The 17,864-nt window shown below is 44.4% G+C and overlaps 1 protein-coding gene across 9 annotated transcripts in view; it reads right to left on the bottom strand.

Moving 5' to 3' along the window:
- The window catches only part of TNIK (TRAF2 and NCK interacting kinase), a 400,335-nt gene that overhangs the window by 90,512 nt on the left and 291,959 nt on the right, over positions 1-17,864 (bottom strand). For all 9 annotated transcript variants that reach the window (XM_025284476.3, XM_025284780.3, XM_025284525.3 and 6 more), the window contains exons 10-12: positions 14,672-14,847; positions 9,676-9,742; positions 5,756-5,960 (exon numbers count right to left, since the gene is read on the bottom strand). In XM_025284476.3, coding sequence (XP_025140261.1) covers positions 5,756-5,960; positions 9,676-9,742; positions 14,672-14,847 — 448 coding nt within the window. The remainder of the gene's footprint in view (positions 1-5,755; positions 5,961-9,675; positions 9,743-14,671; positions 14,848-17,864) is intronic.

Genomic DNA, 17,864 nt, shown 5'->3' with positions numbered 1-17,864 from the left:
GCCTCCACACCAGTCTAGGCACCCACTCCCATGGCCTGCTCCTGTACCACACTATTCTTTTCTACCATAGCAATCTGGCAATGGTCATGAATGGTTAGTTGGATGATTATTTGCCCAATGCCAGTCTCCCTCACAGATCTCATCTGTACAAGGGCAAGCCATTCCCAATGTCCAGCATGGTTGTCTGCACAGTGGAGCTAAGCATTCACTAAATTTGTCAAGTGACTGCCTGTAGGAATAGGCAGTCACTTGAATTTAAAAAGTTTTAATTCAACTGCATGCTTAAACAAAGAAACATTTGAGCCTACAGTCCCTAAAAGCCCCATATTGTGTGCTTAGCCACTCAGTTATGTCCAACTCTTTGCGACCCCATGGACTGTAGCCTGCCAGGCTCTTCTGTCCATAGGGATTCTCCAGGCAAGAATACTGGAGTGGGTTGCCACGCCCTCCTCCAAGGGATCTTCCCAACCCAGGAATCGAACCCAGGTCTCCCATGTTGCAAGTGGTTTCTTTACTGTCTGAGCCACCAGGTAAGCCCTAAAAGCCCCAGGCACTCATAATAAAAAGTTAGAGGCCTATAGGGAATTTTAGACTCCAGGCTCTCATTTCGTATGTCAGTGCCCAACTATTACTGGACAATGAGATATTTGTTGTATTTAAATTTTTTTTCTGGTGATGGAACCCAAGTGATATTAATATCTTCCAGCTTGTTTTTATAACTGGTTGATGTCACTATGGCCTTGAGGCACCAAATGAGATCTAGGTGGCTTAAAGATGAAAACTTACCACCATGGAGCAGGTTGGTGCTCCTGGGGTCAGTGTCATTCATTTCTGTGACTGAAAGATACTCCCCCCAGAATGAGGGTATAGAGGGCTCTCAGCAAGTTGAAAAATATAAATAGTAATTACGAATATCATTTCAAAACTCTTGAGAAGAATCAAGCATCACAAATCATCTTCCCAAGGTTAGTCTGAAAAGATGACCAGAGTAGGCACCCCAATACCTCAAGGTCCTGATTCCTGGACTCTGACTCTATGGAAAGTTGTTCATTGTCTAAGCCAAGAGTCAGAAATTTTTATTGAACTGAGTAAAGATAGAGGAAGCCCTCTATGTGCTTTTTCTCATTATTGATGGGCTCATTCAGCTTAGCTAGGTTTAATCAGATTCTTGGAACTTAGTTATAAATTGCACTTTATTATTGGTCAAAGAGGAGTTGTGTGCCTACCATTTAACTGGCCTGAAGCCACGTCCTTTTCATGAAGCTGATAAATGACCACAATTCAGTGTACAGTCAAAGTCCTTCTAAGAATACACAGATCCTGATTTAGAACCTAGCCAGAACCACACGCTTACCTAAAAATAGCAAAGGACAGGCAGGGATTCCTTAGAAACCTCTGGTCAGAGGTGACATTTGAAATCACTGTGGAAGTTGAAGAGCACAACCTACACAGCCTCATGTCACCAAAGGGTTGTCTATGTGCCCGCTCAGTGGTTCAGTTGTGTTAGACTCTTGGGGACCCCCTGGACTATATAGCCCACCAGGCTCCTCTGGCCATGGAATTTACCAGGCAAATATACTGGAGTAGGTGGCCATTTCCTACTGGTGGTCGGGGATCTTTCTGACCCAGGGATCAAAACTGTGTTTCCTGCACTGGCAGTCAGGTTCTTTACCACTGTGCCACCTGGAAGGCCCAAATGAGGTGTCCGAAGGGCCTTTATTTGGAAAAGGGAATGTACATTGCAGGATGCCCGCACAAGGCCACCTGACTCACAATGAAGTGAAAATCACTAGCCTAACTACGGACTTTGGCTGCTTCTCTGTGAACAAGTGGTTTGAGTTCCTACTCAGAACCAGAACCAAAAGTGGTCACCAGGGCAGAGCAGCAGGTGTGGATGGGGTCCAGCAGGATAAGAGGCAGGAGAGAAGTCCTGGTGGTAGGGACAGTCATTACTTAGGGGTTCAGAACTTACAGCCATCTGAATATTTATTTAGCATTGCTTTGTTTCTCTATTGAGAAATAGGGGTAAGAGAAAGGATCAAAAGATAAAGGCGGTAGAATCTCTTGATGCCTTGTGGTTACAAGCATTTCTGCTTCTGGTGAGAAGCTGGAGTGCATGGACGTGGCTGCCCAGAGCAGAGAATTGCCGTGCACACCTTCTGTGCCTGCAGGGACATACAGGGTGTGCCCCTCTGGATGCTGTGCTCCACTGAGTCTGAACTTTCTCTTGCATCCATTAGAGGCTCCAGAAAATGCAGCAAAAAACAGACACGAGGAGGCCTTGGCAGGAGCTCTGACTGGGAGACTGAGAGACAGAATCCAGTTCGAAGATGAGCACCTACTGGGCACAGCTTCTTTGACCTTGCTCAGAGATCCTTAAATTCTCAGCGTAAAAGACCACAGAAGCTGGGGCCAGGAGAAGACTATGGAAAAGCACACTGAGCCTGGCTTACCAAGGGAGAGGCAGGACAGACACAGTGGCAGTGGCTGGGCTCTGGAGTCCAATCCACTGGGTTTGAAACCTGGTTTTGTCTCAAGCTGTGTGACGGTTAGCAAGTTGTCAACCTCTCTGAGACTCAGCTGCTTTATCTTTAGACGGGGGAATTATTGTGAAGATTAAATGAAACAACTCACATGAAGGACTGGACAGAGTCTCTGTCCTATGGTTAAGTGCTTTATAATTGTTAGGAATTGTCATTCTAGCAGCTTGATGAAAAAAAAAAAACATATAATGTTAAATATGTCATAATAAGTATGAAAGGAAGAAAATCTAAAACAAAATAATATGATGCATTCTCTGAAAAGACTGCGCCAACTGAGGATCTAGGTTCAAAGGCCAAGAGTTCTTGTGTAAAAATTTTTTAAAAAGAAGAAAATCTATATGTGTGTGTGTGTACATACACATGTACATGTCTAGCTTCTCGACTATGTTAAATGTTTTATGGGATGACAGTGGGGACTTTCTAAGTTGAATGGTAAATGCCTTTGTGCTCAGCTGTGTCTGATTCTTTGCAGCTCTATGGACTTAGACTGTCAGGCTCCTCTATCTTTGGAATTTTCCAGGCAAGAATACTGGAGCGGGTTGCCATTACCTCCAGGGGATCTTCCCAACCCAGGGATCAAACCCATGTCTCTTGCATCTCCTGCATTGGCAAGCGGGTTCTATACCACCTTGGGAAGACCAAATGCCTTTAGCCTGAGACTAAGTGTGGCAAATCACTAGGTAAGGAACTCATCAGCCAGACAGGGAAAATGCAAATGGTCAAGATTTTGTGTGATGCTCCAATGAGGTGAAGGCCTTGGGAAATGCTCTTGGAAGGAATAAAACACAAGCCAGGAAAGAAGCAGGAAAGGCAGGATTGGGGAAGACTGCCTGGCTCAAGAGAAAGGTTCGATTAGAAGTCAGGAGGAGTAAGTCTTGGATCCAAACAGCAGAGGCCCTTGGCCCTCAGGAGACTCAAGAGACTCAAGGAAATGGTGCACTGCTGGGCTGGACGCCCCTATAAGAGGCTGAAGCCTGCCTGGGTGGGTGGAAGGAGGTGATACTGAGGGATGGCTGCGAGGACTTGTCCGAGAATTTCAATGTGTGCCCAAGAGAGTAACCGGAGGTGATGCAGGCACCTCCACTTCTCCACTTTGGACTTCACTTCTGAGAGCTGGCTAATTAACACCCACACCTCCCTTCGCCCTGCCCTGGGTGTCTCCTTTGAAGGCATCCACCTCTAGCATGATAGCACCTCTGTCTACTACAGTGTAGTTCTGAGAACAGAGAACAGTAGGTGACCTTCAAACCTCTCATGGGCTGAGTGTGTGTCATGCCGACAACATCCTAGACTTACTTAGATTGGAAAGAGCTTCATTTGCTTGCTGCTGTGTGCAGATGCTTACCAGGTGCAGCTGTGCAGATCATGGTTCAAGGCTCTGATTACATAGCTATACCTACTGTCTCAGGGCCTGCATGGCTGTGGAAAGCAGGGAGACCTGGGTGTGAATCCTGACTTTGTACTTCCTGACTCTGTGACATGGGACCAATGACTTCTCCTCCTTGAACCTCAGTTTTTCCTTCATTAAATGGAGATACGTGCTCCTTGCATAAGAGATCAAGATACATATAAAGAGAGGATAGCAGGTGATGAGATCCAGGGTTAAGCAAAGCATTTCCCCCAGTGTTTGGCACAAAGAAGTCATTCAATCATTGTAACTGTTGGGTCTTGCTGGTCTGCATATTAACACTCCAGGGACATAGTGAGGTTGATGGGATTTATTGCAAATGGGAATGGAGGCCCTCACTGGTTTAAGCCAGGAAGGCTGGACCTCATGTACCATTTAAAAAGCAATCTGCTCCCGGAGTCTGCAATTCGCCACCCTCTGACTGCAGTGGCCACTTGACGGAGCAAGTGAATTGCACTAAACTGTTAATGAGGAGCAAGACGGTGTTTGGGAGAATCGTAAAATCACTCCGCCATTACCGTGCACTCGGTGAACCTTCACCTGCCATCCAACTTCCCCTACAGCTATGGTAGCTCAGCTTCCTAACTGTCTAGAGACTTGATTTACCTGGCACAGGAAGGAGGCCTTGGACCAAAGTTCTCGGAAGGAGGCTTTAATAAACATCTGTAAGACCACACGTGAGAGTCTGGCCCAGGATAAGCTGTGCAGAAAAGCCTGGCTGGTGGTACAGGTTCCCTCACAGATGATAGCCCACCTGCTGCCGAAGGCAAGTCATGCCCACTAGCTACAGGACAGGCTTTTCTAGAAAGAGAGAGCTACAGGGTGGGCAAGGCTTGCCGTGCATTGAACACCTGTATCAAGGTGTGTGTGGAAGGACTTGTGAAATGCCTTCTCCAGCATTCAGAACAGTAGCAGCAGGCAGGCCCTGCTTTTCCATACTTGACATTCCACTTCTCTGCCAGGTCTCTGCCTGGTTCACTGTGTTCTAATTAACGCCTATATTCCACCTCTTGATCACTGACTCATTCACTCATATATTAGCTCCTTCATTCCACAAATATTTAGGAGGCATCTAGTATATAATGGGTACTGTTTTAGACACTGATATCTAGATACATGGGGCTTCCCTGGTGGCTCAGATGGTAAGGAATCCGCCTGCAATGCGGGAGACCTGGGTTTGATCCTTGGGTTGGGAAGCTGGAGAAGGCAATAGCAACCCACTCCAGTATTCTGGCCTGGGGAATCCCATAGACAGAGGAGCCTGGCAGGCTACAGTCCATGAGGTCGCAAAGAATCAGATACAACTGAGTGACTAAGCACATTCACATCTAGATACATAATACTGAGATACACAGTGATAAAAGGGGAAAAAAAAAAAGAGAGATACAAAAGGGATAAAACATCCTGTCCACAAAGAGCTTACTTTCTAGTGGGGAGAGACAGACATATGACACATAAAGTACACAGGTGTGAAGGTGATTAAGAGATACATAAGAAAAAATTCAACAGGGAAGGGCAACAGGACATGATAGAGGGAGGGGCTGAGATTTTAAGTGAGGGAGTCAAGGAAGTCTCATTAAGAAGGTGATACCTGCGTAAGACTGGAAGGGGCTGAACCCTTCACCTGTCTTTCTGATGTGACCACACCAAGGTCACACCACCCCCGCTGGTAAAGTGCCCTTGGCCACCTCCTCCTTCGCAGTTCAGGTGTGAGTGCTCCAAGCAGGCTGCAGCCTCAGGAGGGTGACCGAGGGCCATGGTGGACACCCAGGAAGGGACCCCAGGTGCCAGGGCACGTCCTCACCTCCTCCAGCCGCCGCCGCTGCTCCTTCTGCTCCTCAATGCGCTTCTGGCGCTCAGCCAGCAGCTGCCGCTTATGCTCCTCGTTCTCCCGCTGCTGCTGCTCCAGCTGCTGCCGCCGCAGGGCCTCAGACCGCTCCTTGTTGGCCAGCTGGAGCCTCAGGAAGTCCCGCCGCAGCGTTGACTCCCCGGGCAGGTTGAGAATGGAGCTGCGGGCAGGATAGAGAGACAGATCAGGGCCCACTCTGGGTGGGGTCATCGCTATCCCGGGGTCCCCTTGGAGAAGGCGAGCCAAGCACGGGCTCTCTGGGCCTCCATCAATTCCACTGCTCACCTCAGCAAAGAAACAGAGTCCAGGGAACTAACTCAAGTCCAGCCTCCCCTTCGGTGTGATTACTGCAGGCACAGGCTGTCTCCATCACCATAGAGCTGTCCCATTCCTCAATTCATCACTTCTCTCCAGGATGGTCCACAGAGCTCCTTCCTCATCCTCTATTTCTAAAAGCTTTTTTGAGTACTGTAAGCCCTGAGCCCCAGACTGGTTTATTTTCACTTTTAAGAAAGAACTAACCAAGAACTAATCCAACAAATAAAAATGAATAATCAGAAGTGGTGAGGAAACCTGCTCTACATAGATGGATACATCCTCAACCACTTCACCTCCTAGAACGCAAGCTACAGACCCCTTGGTTCTGCACAGCAGCCCAGCCAGGAAGGGAGTGTTCCTACTTGTTCAAATAGACCTAGTCTTTTTAACATTTCTGGCAGCTTCCTCTTGAGATAAATCCATTAAATAATCATTGAATGCCTACTATGTGGCAGGCACTGCAGTAGGCTCTAGTGGAGACAGCAGTAACTAAACATATTCTCTCTAGTTATTTTCTTGTGGGGAAGGGAGACAAATAATTAGACAAATTCTACAAACAACATCATTCCAGATGTTAATAGGCTCTACAGAAGACAAAAAAGTGTAGGTTTTAAGAGGGACAGTGGCAGGGAGCTGGGGAGAGGATGAGGGCTCTCTTTTAGATCAGGGAAGACCTCTCCTAGAAGGTGATGGTTGAGCTAAGCCCTAAATGTTGAACACGGAGAGGAAGGGGAAGACTCTTTCGGGCAGAAGGAAAAGCAAGTTTAGAGGCCTGTCATGGCAACAAGGGTGGCCTTTGTGGGGGACTGAACCCCAAGCTGTCTTCCCAGAGCACAGTGAATGAAAGCAAGAGGGGTACAAGAGGAGGGCAGAGATGGGGAGATAGGGTAAAGCAGGAGGCTGTGGATGCCACGTGTGGAACATTTATCAGCAGGAAAGTAACAGGATCAGATTCACTTGGCTGCTCAGTAGATGCTCTTCTGCAGGGTGTATGAGGGCAGGCAAGGCCGCCCATTGGGCTGCTACTGCAGTGATTCTAAGGTGGAGACTAATCAGGTGGGAGTGGTGGGGTCAGAGGCTGCACGAAGCCTTTGGGGACAGAGTTAGTAAAACCTGTTGATGGATCCAATGTGTGGAGTGAGGGATGACTTGCAGTTTTTTTCTTGGCATCTGGGCTGTGGTGGTGATGCAAACTGGGATGGGGAGTGACAGGGGAAGAGTGAGTTTTGTGGTTGACAAGGGGATCATTCTGTTTTAGAGAGCGGGTAGCGTGCTCTGGGAGATACCGCCATGCATATGTGCATGCTAAGTCACTTTAGTCGTGTCTCACTCTTTGCAATCCCATGAACTGTAGCCCGCCAGGCTCCTCTGCCTGTGGGATTCTCCAAGCAGGAATACTAGAGTGGGCTGCTGTGCCCTCCTCCAAGGAATCTTCCTGACCCAGGGATCGAACCTGCGTCTCTTATGTCTCCTGCATTGGCAGGCAGGTTCTTTACCACTAGTGCCACCTGGGAAGCCCAAGATACTGCCATAAAGTGACATAAAAACGCTTGGTTCATAGATAGTGCTTGGACCCCTACTAATAAGTCTCTTTTAAAACTACAGCCCTTGTGTAGGACTCTAAACCAACCCAAAATGATGGCCACATGCTCTGTGCAAAGGCAGAAGGGCTTAGGGAACCCAGCCTCCTGTGCACATGAGGACGATCTATTAATATTACCTGATGTTGAATCAATGTCAGATGATCTGAGCTGTATTACTGACTCAATCATTAACTCCATGTGTGACCTGGTTGCCAGCGTTGGGTTGTTACCTCATTTCCATAATGAAATAAACACTGTCCCTTTTTACTTTTCAGGATTTCATGAAAATTAATTAGATGTGCCCATAAAACAGGACTTGGAAGATAATCTTCAATGTCATATATAGACATGTTACAATTATAGAAGTGTTAAGGGACAGCTAGGTCACCCACTAAGTGACTCCTAACATGCGATATAGCAAGTATTAGTTAAGACAAGGGTCTCAGCTCCATGGAGAGTAATCAGTAGGGCTGATGTGTCTGTCTGAGCAAGTTTTGGAAAAACAGTGTACAACTTCTCCAAGAGCAGGGCATTTGGTGCTTTGCTTTATAAGAATGTTCATTTTCCGTATCACTACTTGGCAGTCATCATCTTTATGCAGCTAAACTGGGGGTGGCCAACACTCCAGGACTCTTGCCTGGAAAATCCCATGGATGGAGGAGCCTTGTAGGCTGCAGTCCATGAGGTCTCTAAGAGTCGGGCACGACTGAGCGACTTCACTTTCACTTTTTACTTTCATGCACTGGAGAAGGAAATGGCAACCCACTCCAGTGTTCTTGCCTGGAGAATCCCAGGGACAGAGGAGCCTAGTGGGCTGCCGTCTATGGGGTTGCACAGAGTCGGACACAACTGAAGTGACTTAGCAGCAGCAGCAACATGTTAAGTATCCAGATGGAAGGAAAGAATTCTCCTTCAGTCTTTGACCTTGAAGATTCCCACAGAAGGTGAAAAGAGAAAAACTGATGGCCCTGTAAATTCAATCCTGTCCTCTTCCAGTAGTTTTAGCAATAATCCAGCTTGGTTAGGTCCGAGTTAGCTCAGAAAAGGGATGCACTAGCTCACTCCAGCAGCAGTGGCTGAGTTGGACCCTTTGCCGGTTTGGAAGATCTGCCTCAGTCATACAGAATCTGTTCCTTATTGAGTACTGGGCTCCAACCTTGGATGGCTAGAGGGTGGAGACCTCTATCTAGCCCAGTGACCCTTCTGCTTTGTCCATTTCCCCAACAGATCTCACTTCACATGAACAGTGCATCTGCCCTGGTGTGCATGGCCATGCTCTTTGATTCACCAAACTGCCATCAGCTGAATTCTCTTACAAAAAGAAAAATCCTGGTGGTGTGAGCACACTGGCATCAATTATTTATAAACACAGACTAGGAAAAAGAATCAAAGTCAAGTGAAATTTAAAATGTAGGAATGATGGTAATAAAGTAGCACTTGATTCTGGGAGCTAACATAGGAGAGCAGGAATGGGCGTGGGAGTTCTGTTTAGGGTTCACCTTGAGAATGTAATTTGACTTCCTGGAAGCTGTTTCCTCTTGGATAAGGCTGTGGTGAAAATACCATGGCATGTGACAAGGACAGTGGCCGCCTAAATGTCTCAAAGGTATGAAGTAACAGACTGAATATCTCAAGTCTAAAAAATACCACTTAGGTCTCCAGAAAGCTGCAGTTTGCAGTACTGTTAAGACTATTACCCAGATAATTGCCTCGTCCCCATTCTACAATGTTATATATACGAGGAAATAAGGAAATAAATCTTGGAAGACAAGATAAAGAACATGCTGATTTCCATGTCCTCGTACAGCCTGCCTAAGGAAAATTTCCCAAATTAATGAGTACGTGCATGGGTAATAAATTAGATAAGACCACCCTGCTGGATTCTTAAAAATGAACCTATAAATCAAAAGGATGCAAATCTCACACAAGCACAATTCACAATGTGAAATGAGAGGATGGGTCTTGTTTGCCTACCTGGGCTCTCCGGAGTCATTCTCCTCTTCTTCTTCCTCACTCCCGCTGTACTCATACTCCGTCTCATCTAAAGAGAGACCCACGGAAGGTGAGTGGACAAAAGGCGCTGCAGCTCAGTAAAGCCCACCCTTCATTTTCTGTACAAGTAAACCAAGGCCCAAAGGGCTGTCCTAAATGTTGACCTGGGGCAGGCTCCAGGGCTCCTGACTTGTGGTCCAACAGTACCCACCAGCTGGATTCAAGCACATGGAATTAACATCTGAGACTGCCCCAGCTGACTCTAGGCTCTCTCCTTAATGCCCGGCCTTCACACGCAAGTGAAGACAAGGAGCTGAAACAGAACTTCTCAGTTCCTGTCAACTTCCATTACAGAAGCACCTAACCCAACCCGGGCCACTGTTAACTTACTGATGGTAGTAGTCATTTTTTTTTTAAGTAGGAATTTTATTATAACTTACCTGGACTCACGAATTGCCTTTCGATATCTCAAGAACAGAAAGAAACTTTTGACAGCATGTGTGACTAAAAATATATGGTTAAATGTGTTTTTATTGACCCACTGGGGACATTCATTTAATTCACAAACATGTTAAGCGAGTTAACATGCGATAATGAATAAGATTGAGTCTCTGCTTTGGAGGAGATTAGAATCTGACGGTCAAGATGGACAAATATATAATCAGAGTCACCATGATTATGAAGAAAAATAACTCATTTTTATTGTGTATCACTCATGCTGGTCACTATGCTAGATTACTATGTTCTCTCATCTACTTCCTATAACAATCCTTTAACATGATGCCCATTTTGCAAGCAAAGGTACTGAGATTATAAGTGGCTAAATTATATGACTAATAAATCTGAGATTTGGATTTAGAATTCAACCCAGAATTTTCCCAACTTTATAATTAGCATTCTTTTCACCATATTATATACTAAATAGAAATACATAAAAAGAGCAATGAGGTATCAGAGGAAAAAGCAGCTCTGTCCATGGGTCAAAATGGGGAAGGAACAGCGAAGTCTTTGGGGAGGAAATAAGCTGGACCTTGGAAGGTCAGCAGCCCCTTTATGGGCAGATGGAAGCTGAAAGTGGCTGCAAAAGGAGCATTCTAAGCAACATGACTACCTGAGTTAGGCTGACAGTACTATAGTGCATGAATGATCAGGAAACACTGGTTTCTGAATGTTTGGTGTGAGAAAGCAGATGGAGTGAGAAAGGCCAGCAGGTCTGATGTGACTTGCTGATCTTTAACATGCTGAGGCTTTTCTGTGGGCAATGGGGAGCCTTTTGGAGGAGCTTTTCATTTGAAGCAAGGGAGGTGGTCACAGGGCTATCATCCATTGATAGCTGTGGGTTAGTAATTACAACTTTGAAGACATTTGTGTCCCTGAAAAGCAACTGAAACTGCAATTTGCTTATGTTACCACCGAGGCAGCAGTCACAAGATAAGAACTATGGAATTTGATCACAAACACACTTTGCTTTCCATCCTACTCCATAAGGGATGATGAAAGGAAGTCACAGCATGATGACTTCAAGTGTATTTTTTAAAATCATATAAAAATTAGCTTTACATGTTTAGATATGTATGAAGCTTTCAGGCCACTTTTTAAAAAAGATTATTCCACCAAAATGTAAAGACCCTTCATAAAGTGTTTCAAAGTTCCATATTGAAAGTTTAATATGCCAAACTTTCCTGAAACAAAGCAACAGAGAATTCAAACTAAACTGCAGAAATTTTATCTATTAAAGTAAATTAAAGCAAGAAACAGAGGCACACAATTAATCTAATTATTTGTCCTCATTAGGGTGAAAGTTTTGTTTGTCGGATTCCTCATCTGTAATACTTCATCAGAATCCAGCATGGTTGCTTTTGCACTGCTGTCTTAAATTAGCATGTCTCAACATATCTTAAGGACAAAATAGTATCAGGTTGTGCATGCATGCTAAGTCACTTCAGTCATGTCCCACTCTGCAACCCTATGAACTATATACAGCCTGCCAGGCTCCTCTGTCCACGGGATTCTCCAGGCAAGAATACTGGAGTGTGTTGCTGCACCCTCCTCCAGGGGATCTTCCCGACCCAGGGATAGAACCTGCATCTCTCGCAGCTCCTGCAGGAGGATTCTTTACCCCTGAGCCACCAGGGAAGCCCAAGTATCAGGTTAAGAAATCTTAAACAATGCATATTAAAATTTTTGATTCTCCCCAAAACTGGTCTTAAAGCTACTAAGAGAATGAAAAAAATACTAGAAGGAGCAAATTAAGTCATTTATCAAATCAAGCAACTGGAAGGAAGTCTCATTTGGGCAATAACCTTTCTTGGGGAGCAGACAGAAAAAGGTATCTCTTAAGCCTAAATAGAATTAAGTTCCTTAACTTACCATGCAATTCTTGAATATGCCTACTACCAAGAATCTTACTCTTCTACTCCACAGAGAAGGAACACATTAAAAATAGTCTGCTTTCACAGGATGGTGAGTTCTGAGTCCCAGTCCAGAGTTTGTGCTCCCAAAATGTGCAAACAACCCAAGGAACATGCTTTATCCACTCTTAGAGTTCAGAGGCAAAGAGGTCACAAGATCTCAGAAAGTAACCCTAAATACTACTGCAAAGTTATGTCAATAAATAATTTTCTAAATAAGTGTTCGTTGTTCAGTCGCTTAATTGTGTCCAACTCTGCGATCCCATGGACTGCAGCATGCCAGGCTTCCCTGTCCTTTACTATCTCGCGGAGTTTGCTCAAACTCATGTCCATTGAGTCAATGATGCTATTCAACCATCCTGTTCTCTGCCGCCCCCTTCTCCTCCTGCCCTCAATCTTTCCCAGCATTAGGGTCTTTTCCAATGAATCAGCTCTTCGCATAGCTTATATTTATTGAGTACATCTATGTGCCAGAAGTTGTAGTAAGCATTTTACATGCATTATCTCATTTAATTTTTGCAAAAATGCCAGACAATAGTAATTATTATTATACCTCCATTCCTATTTTAAAGATGAGAAAACAGGGGTGGAGTTCACATAACTAAGGGGTGGAAATAGAATTTGAACTCAGAATTTGAGTGTGAAAACAAGAGTCTAAGTACTTAACCTAATCTACATATGTATAGGAGAATAAATTTTCTTTTTAGAAAAGCTGGCCTTTAATGGGCTACATGTCTGACACACTGCTCTAAACTATTCCCTTTAAAATTCTGACTTCATGGAGTGGCCCAAGACCACTATTAATAAGTAGCAGTTGAAAAATCAGTCCTGGCACTTTTTAACCTCGACTCATCTATTTCTGTCTATGCCTAGTTTGTGCATCTTGCTGCCCTCCCAGATCCTTGGGTTCTCATTACGTCATCCCTTTCCACCCACCAAGAGCTGGAGATAGGGCTCCTTTTTGGCCTAGCCTCAAAACCTCCTGCTCTGAGTCTAACCTGATCACATGTTCTCCTGAGTCCCGGAGGCTGGCTGCAGAGAAGGAACTGTTTCCTTGAAATGTTCACTGAGGATTTCTCCTCCTCCCTTAGCCTTTGCTGATCTTCCCTCTGCCCAGTCCTGACTCTTACACTGCTCACTGCCGACCCCTAGGACCCTGCTCATACTTTGCCATGTGACAGATATTAGCTATAGAGACAAAGAAGAGAAATTCAAATACAGTTGTGAACTTTCAAAGATGCGAATGTGCATGCCAGCTCCAGTATGCCGGCTGTTGTACTATACTACTGTACTTTTCAAGGTACAGTACTGTCAGATTAAAAATGTTTTCTTTCTTTCTTGTGTTTGCTTTTTTAATGTACATATTATTTGTGTGGAAAGCTATTATGAACCTATTACAGTACAGTACCACATACCGGATTGTGGTAGTTGGGTACCCAGGCTAACATTGTTGGACTTATAAACAAATCAGACTTAGGAAGAGGCTCTCAGAACAGAACTCGTTTGTAAGTAGGAGACTTACTACAAAAGGAGGGCACCCTCTGTTCTTTGCTGCCCACCACTGGATCATGAAGAGCAGAGGAGAAAGGTGGAGAGGACCGAAGTGGAGACAAGCACATCACCATGGACCCCCACCCTCAGCCTCTCGCCTTCCCCTCTACTCCACCCACCCACGCTCAGCGCTCGCTTCATCAGACCGGAACTTCCACCTCACTACCAGCCCCACCAGCTGCCCCTTCCTGCTACCACCAGGGAGCTCTCACCCCATCTGTTCTCTGCATTCTCCCCCTTTCCTTCCCATCCTCAACTTTCCCTACTGCCCTGCCCAACCAAGTCATAAAACCTGCCCCAGACCAGGTGAGTTCACCTTGGTCAGGATGCTAGTTAAGGAATTCTGAGTCTCTATTCAAACAACTTGCAGGCAGTCCCAGGACCCCAAGTTGGACTCATGCCTTTTCCAGTGATGCAGTGAAAAGACAGGGTGGGACAACAGGTAGAGCCATAAGAAAAAAGAGTTTTTGAATCTATAAAACAAAGGGGAAAATGCAATGTTCTATATAGTAGCCTGGCAACCTCTTTAAAATTCCTGTGACTATAATAAAAGTCCTTCTGACTTTCAAATACCTAAATTAAAAATGAGCCTCAGAGCACAAAAACTTAAATGGTGGAGAGTGCCAGTACTGAAAAAATGTCAATTAGGTGTGTGTGTGTGTGTGTGTGTGTTTTAAGGTTGCCTGTCTTCTGTAGATTTTGCCTTTGAAACATGAATATTCATTTGAATTAAGAAAATCACTTGTCATATTAAACCACTTCATAGTATCACTCAACACGACTTGTTGTTCACTGCCTGGAAAAGGTAATATTTCTTGCAGTTCTATTCTTTCATGAAAGATTCCATTTCAGCAGCCTGCCCCTGGTGATGCCCACAGGCTGTGATCTCTGAGGCAGTCCTCACACTAAAGAACAATGCAGGCTATCTGAAATCCCCTCGGTCCCTCCGAACACATCAAGAGCCCATGACACTTGGTCTTTTGTTTCCCTCGCTGAAATAAAAATGTGCACCTCACCTTTCTCTCCTCGCTTCTTCTTTGTTCTGTCGATATGGTCCTTGAGCTGAATGCGGACCTGTCGCTCATTAGGTTGGTCTCGTATAAATGGATGCTTCATCAGTTGTTCCGTTGCTGGTCGCTGGCTGTGGTTCTTTACCAAGCAGCTCTCAATAAACGACTGGAATTTTTTTGACCTGACAAACAGAAGAGATGAACCCATGGATAAAAGGACAATCCAAAGCAAAGGAAACTTACATTTTCTGAAATACAAGAACAACAACAAAAATAGGTTCAATCAGCTACATAGGGATCAGCCAGTCACGGAGTACATCTAGCTCTTTATAAAGCACGATGGGGTTCAAAGGAATCCTTGCCACCAACACACAACTCAGGCAGTGTGTGGCAGTTACACCAAGAAGGCATTTTTGCACAGTTTATACGTCAAATCACACCGAAGACCAACAGGTACCAGTGAAGAGAAAGGCCCCGATAAAAATCATTCTTGGAAGGTCTGTTGGAATGAGCGAACCAGAGCTGGGCCTTAAAGAGTTAGGAAAAAAATAATTATTGGGAAAGGACAGTTCAAGGAGGTAGGAATCAGTGAAAAACTAAAGCTGAGATTGAGCATACTATATGTCAGGGGACACTACGGTGAGCTAAGTAAGGCAGGAAATGCAAGCTGGAAAAAGTAACACTAGGGTTGGATAGGTAAAGGGGACAATTTGTAGAAATGAACAAGATTCTTACATAGTAAAATGAAATTTAGGCAGAATTTTTTTAACTGGCAATTCCAGAATCACTTTTGGACTTTGCTTTTCAGTGAGCAAGAATAGGATGTATGTGAATGTCTGCTATCGATCCATGGACTTGGAAACTTAACTTCAAGGGACTAAGTTCACACCCAGAAGCAAATTTATCTCCTTCTAGAGAGGCACCATCTCCTCAGAGATAAACCCTGTGCCAGAGACGCACAGGGGCAGGGGAGAGCCGGTGAGAGATACCAGCGATTAGGGCACAAGTCCACAGCGTGGTAGAAATTAATGATGACTTGAGCTATGATTCATGAGTTGGGCATGCCTGTTCTGGCTGAAAGTTCCAAGAAACTGTCCGGCATCATAAATAATTAAGCTCATGATTCTACTGCATGCCTTTCCCAGGTGCTCCACTGTCAGCAAGGCACATCACTCTCGGAGACCTTGGGGGAGCCCTGCACACCCTCCTCACTGTTGGCACCTTGATCAGGAATGGATCCATTCTATGCTCTCTGTCGCCCTCCTGTGGATCACTGGGGAGTTACAGAAGCAAATCTCCAAAGTAAAGCTTTCCCAAGCTTCCCAGCAGGTCCTATGTATAACCTTCTAGCCTGAAATATGTCCTCACCATACAGAACAGAATGGTGAGGGTGTTCTTCAAAGTTCAGGTGTCAGCGGGCACTGTGCCGTTCTCTACTTCTGCCCAAGTCAAAGCAGTTTTTCACCTTACTCCACGTTTAAAATACTGAATTACGGGTATTTTTTCCCTCCTTAACATTCTGGGCGATGTTTAAGCTTTTAAATTATCTAACAGAAAAGTAAAAGTCACCTGAGGGTCAGCTCAGGATGAATCAGGACTGGCAAAACTAAAGACTAGACATAGTAACCACAGGATAGACATTCTAAGTATCTCCTTCAGCCCGTACCCCTGCCTCCTGGACCCTGGAAATTCTCCCCAGAGCTGGGATGTGCCTGAGCCATTTTTGTATCATGAACACACTATATATCGGACAAAAAAGTGGATGCATAAATGGTTATCAGGTGAGAATTTCATCCAAGAGCTGTAATGTGGCTGTCTTCAAATCTGTGCTTGTGAGAGACAGACAGGAAGGTTTAGAGAGAAGGTATTATTTCATACACTTTCTTTCTATCCATCATATTAATTTGTGGAGGCACAAATGTGATAGTACCTAAGGAGGGACTTTGCAAAAAAACAACCAACCAACCCATAATGAAATAATGGCCTGTGTTAAGCAATAAACTGAAGAGAATAAGGTTAACCTTCATAAAGAAATGGACACACTTCTAGGTAAGAAAATCAGTATTAGAAAGATGAAAACAAAATCAAATGAAGAGAGAAAGCTATTAAATATTCACGAGAATGCAAATGGCAGTTCTCTTTTTTCTATTAGAAAATGTGGAAGAAAGACTTTGTTCTTTATAAAGTGCTTGACTGTTCATTAGGGGATGATAAATAAAAGAAATCACACCCAATTTAAAAAGAAAGCCAGACTTAATAGACTGTACATTCCCTTCCCTGATCCTGACACCTCACAAAAGCCAGAGACATCTCCAGGATGAGAGCGTGTTCAGGGAGTTTAATGGAAATAGCTATAGCAGTCTTTTTTCCAGTATGTCTCCTGGTGGGAAGGAATTTCATGATATACTCAAGAGAATATCTTTGGGCCGAGGATGAGCCAAGATGTGCGAAATTACAAAGCTGGCAGTTTACCCCATGTCTTCTGCAAATGGCTCTGCTTGAAGAGAAAATAATGCTTACTTACAACAAATCTTCAAAGATGTACTGTCTCTATGTAAGTTAGTGTGACCAAAGAATCAATATGCTTAATCACACATTTAATTAAAAGTAAAAAAACTTACCTACATTGAGTATCACTTGACTCTTTGCTGAGAGGCCTAGTGGGTTTAAAGTACATTTCTCTACCTTTATTGTTTTAGTCTTAGTTGCCTATAATTCAGTTCTGTCACTTTTAAAAAAGCCCAAGATTAGCAATACTAATTTCCCGAGGCCGGGCATGGAGAGATAAATGATAGTGACTGGTACTTTTCGTCTGAGACACTAGTTCTCTAATACCAGTGTCACTGAGCACTTTATCGTCTCAGATTTTCCTGTTTATATGTTAAATTGTGTTGTTGTTGTTTAGTTGCTACGTCACGTCAAACTCTTTGGTGAACCCAGGGACTGTAGCTCGCCAGGCTTCTCTGTCCTTGGAGGTATTAAAAATGCCTGAACAATCATTGCATTAATCACTATAACTGCTTGGGCTAAAAGTTTCTGGTAATCTTCAGACTCCCTAAAGGCAATTTGATCTTTAAAATTTGTACTTGCCTAGAACTATCCTTTTTCTCTACTTCAGGTTCTATCATTTACTAACTGTGTGGTTTGGGGCATATTATTTAACTCTTCTGTATCTCAGTTTCTCTGGCTGCAAATGGGG

This window comes from Bubalus bubalis, chromosome 1 (genome assembly GCF_019923935.1).
Source record: "Bubalus bubalis isolate 160015118507 breed Murrah chromosome 1, NDDB_SH_1, whole genome shotgun sequence".
Lineage (NCBI taxonomy): Eukaryota > Metazoa > Chordata > Mammalia > Artiodactyla > Bovidae > Bubalus > Bubalus bubalis.
This window is presented reverse-complemented; position numbering and strand designations above follow the sequence as displayed.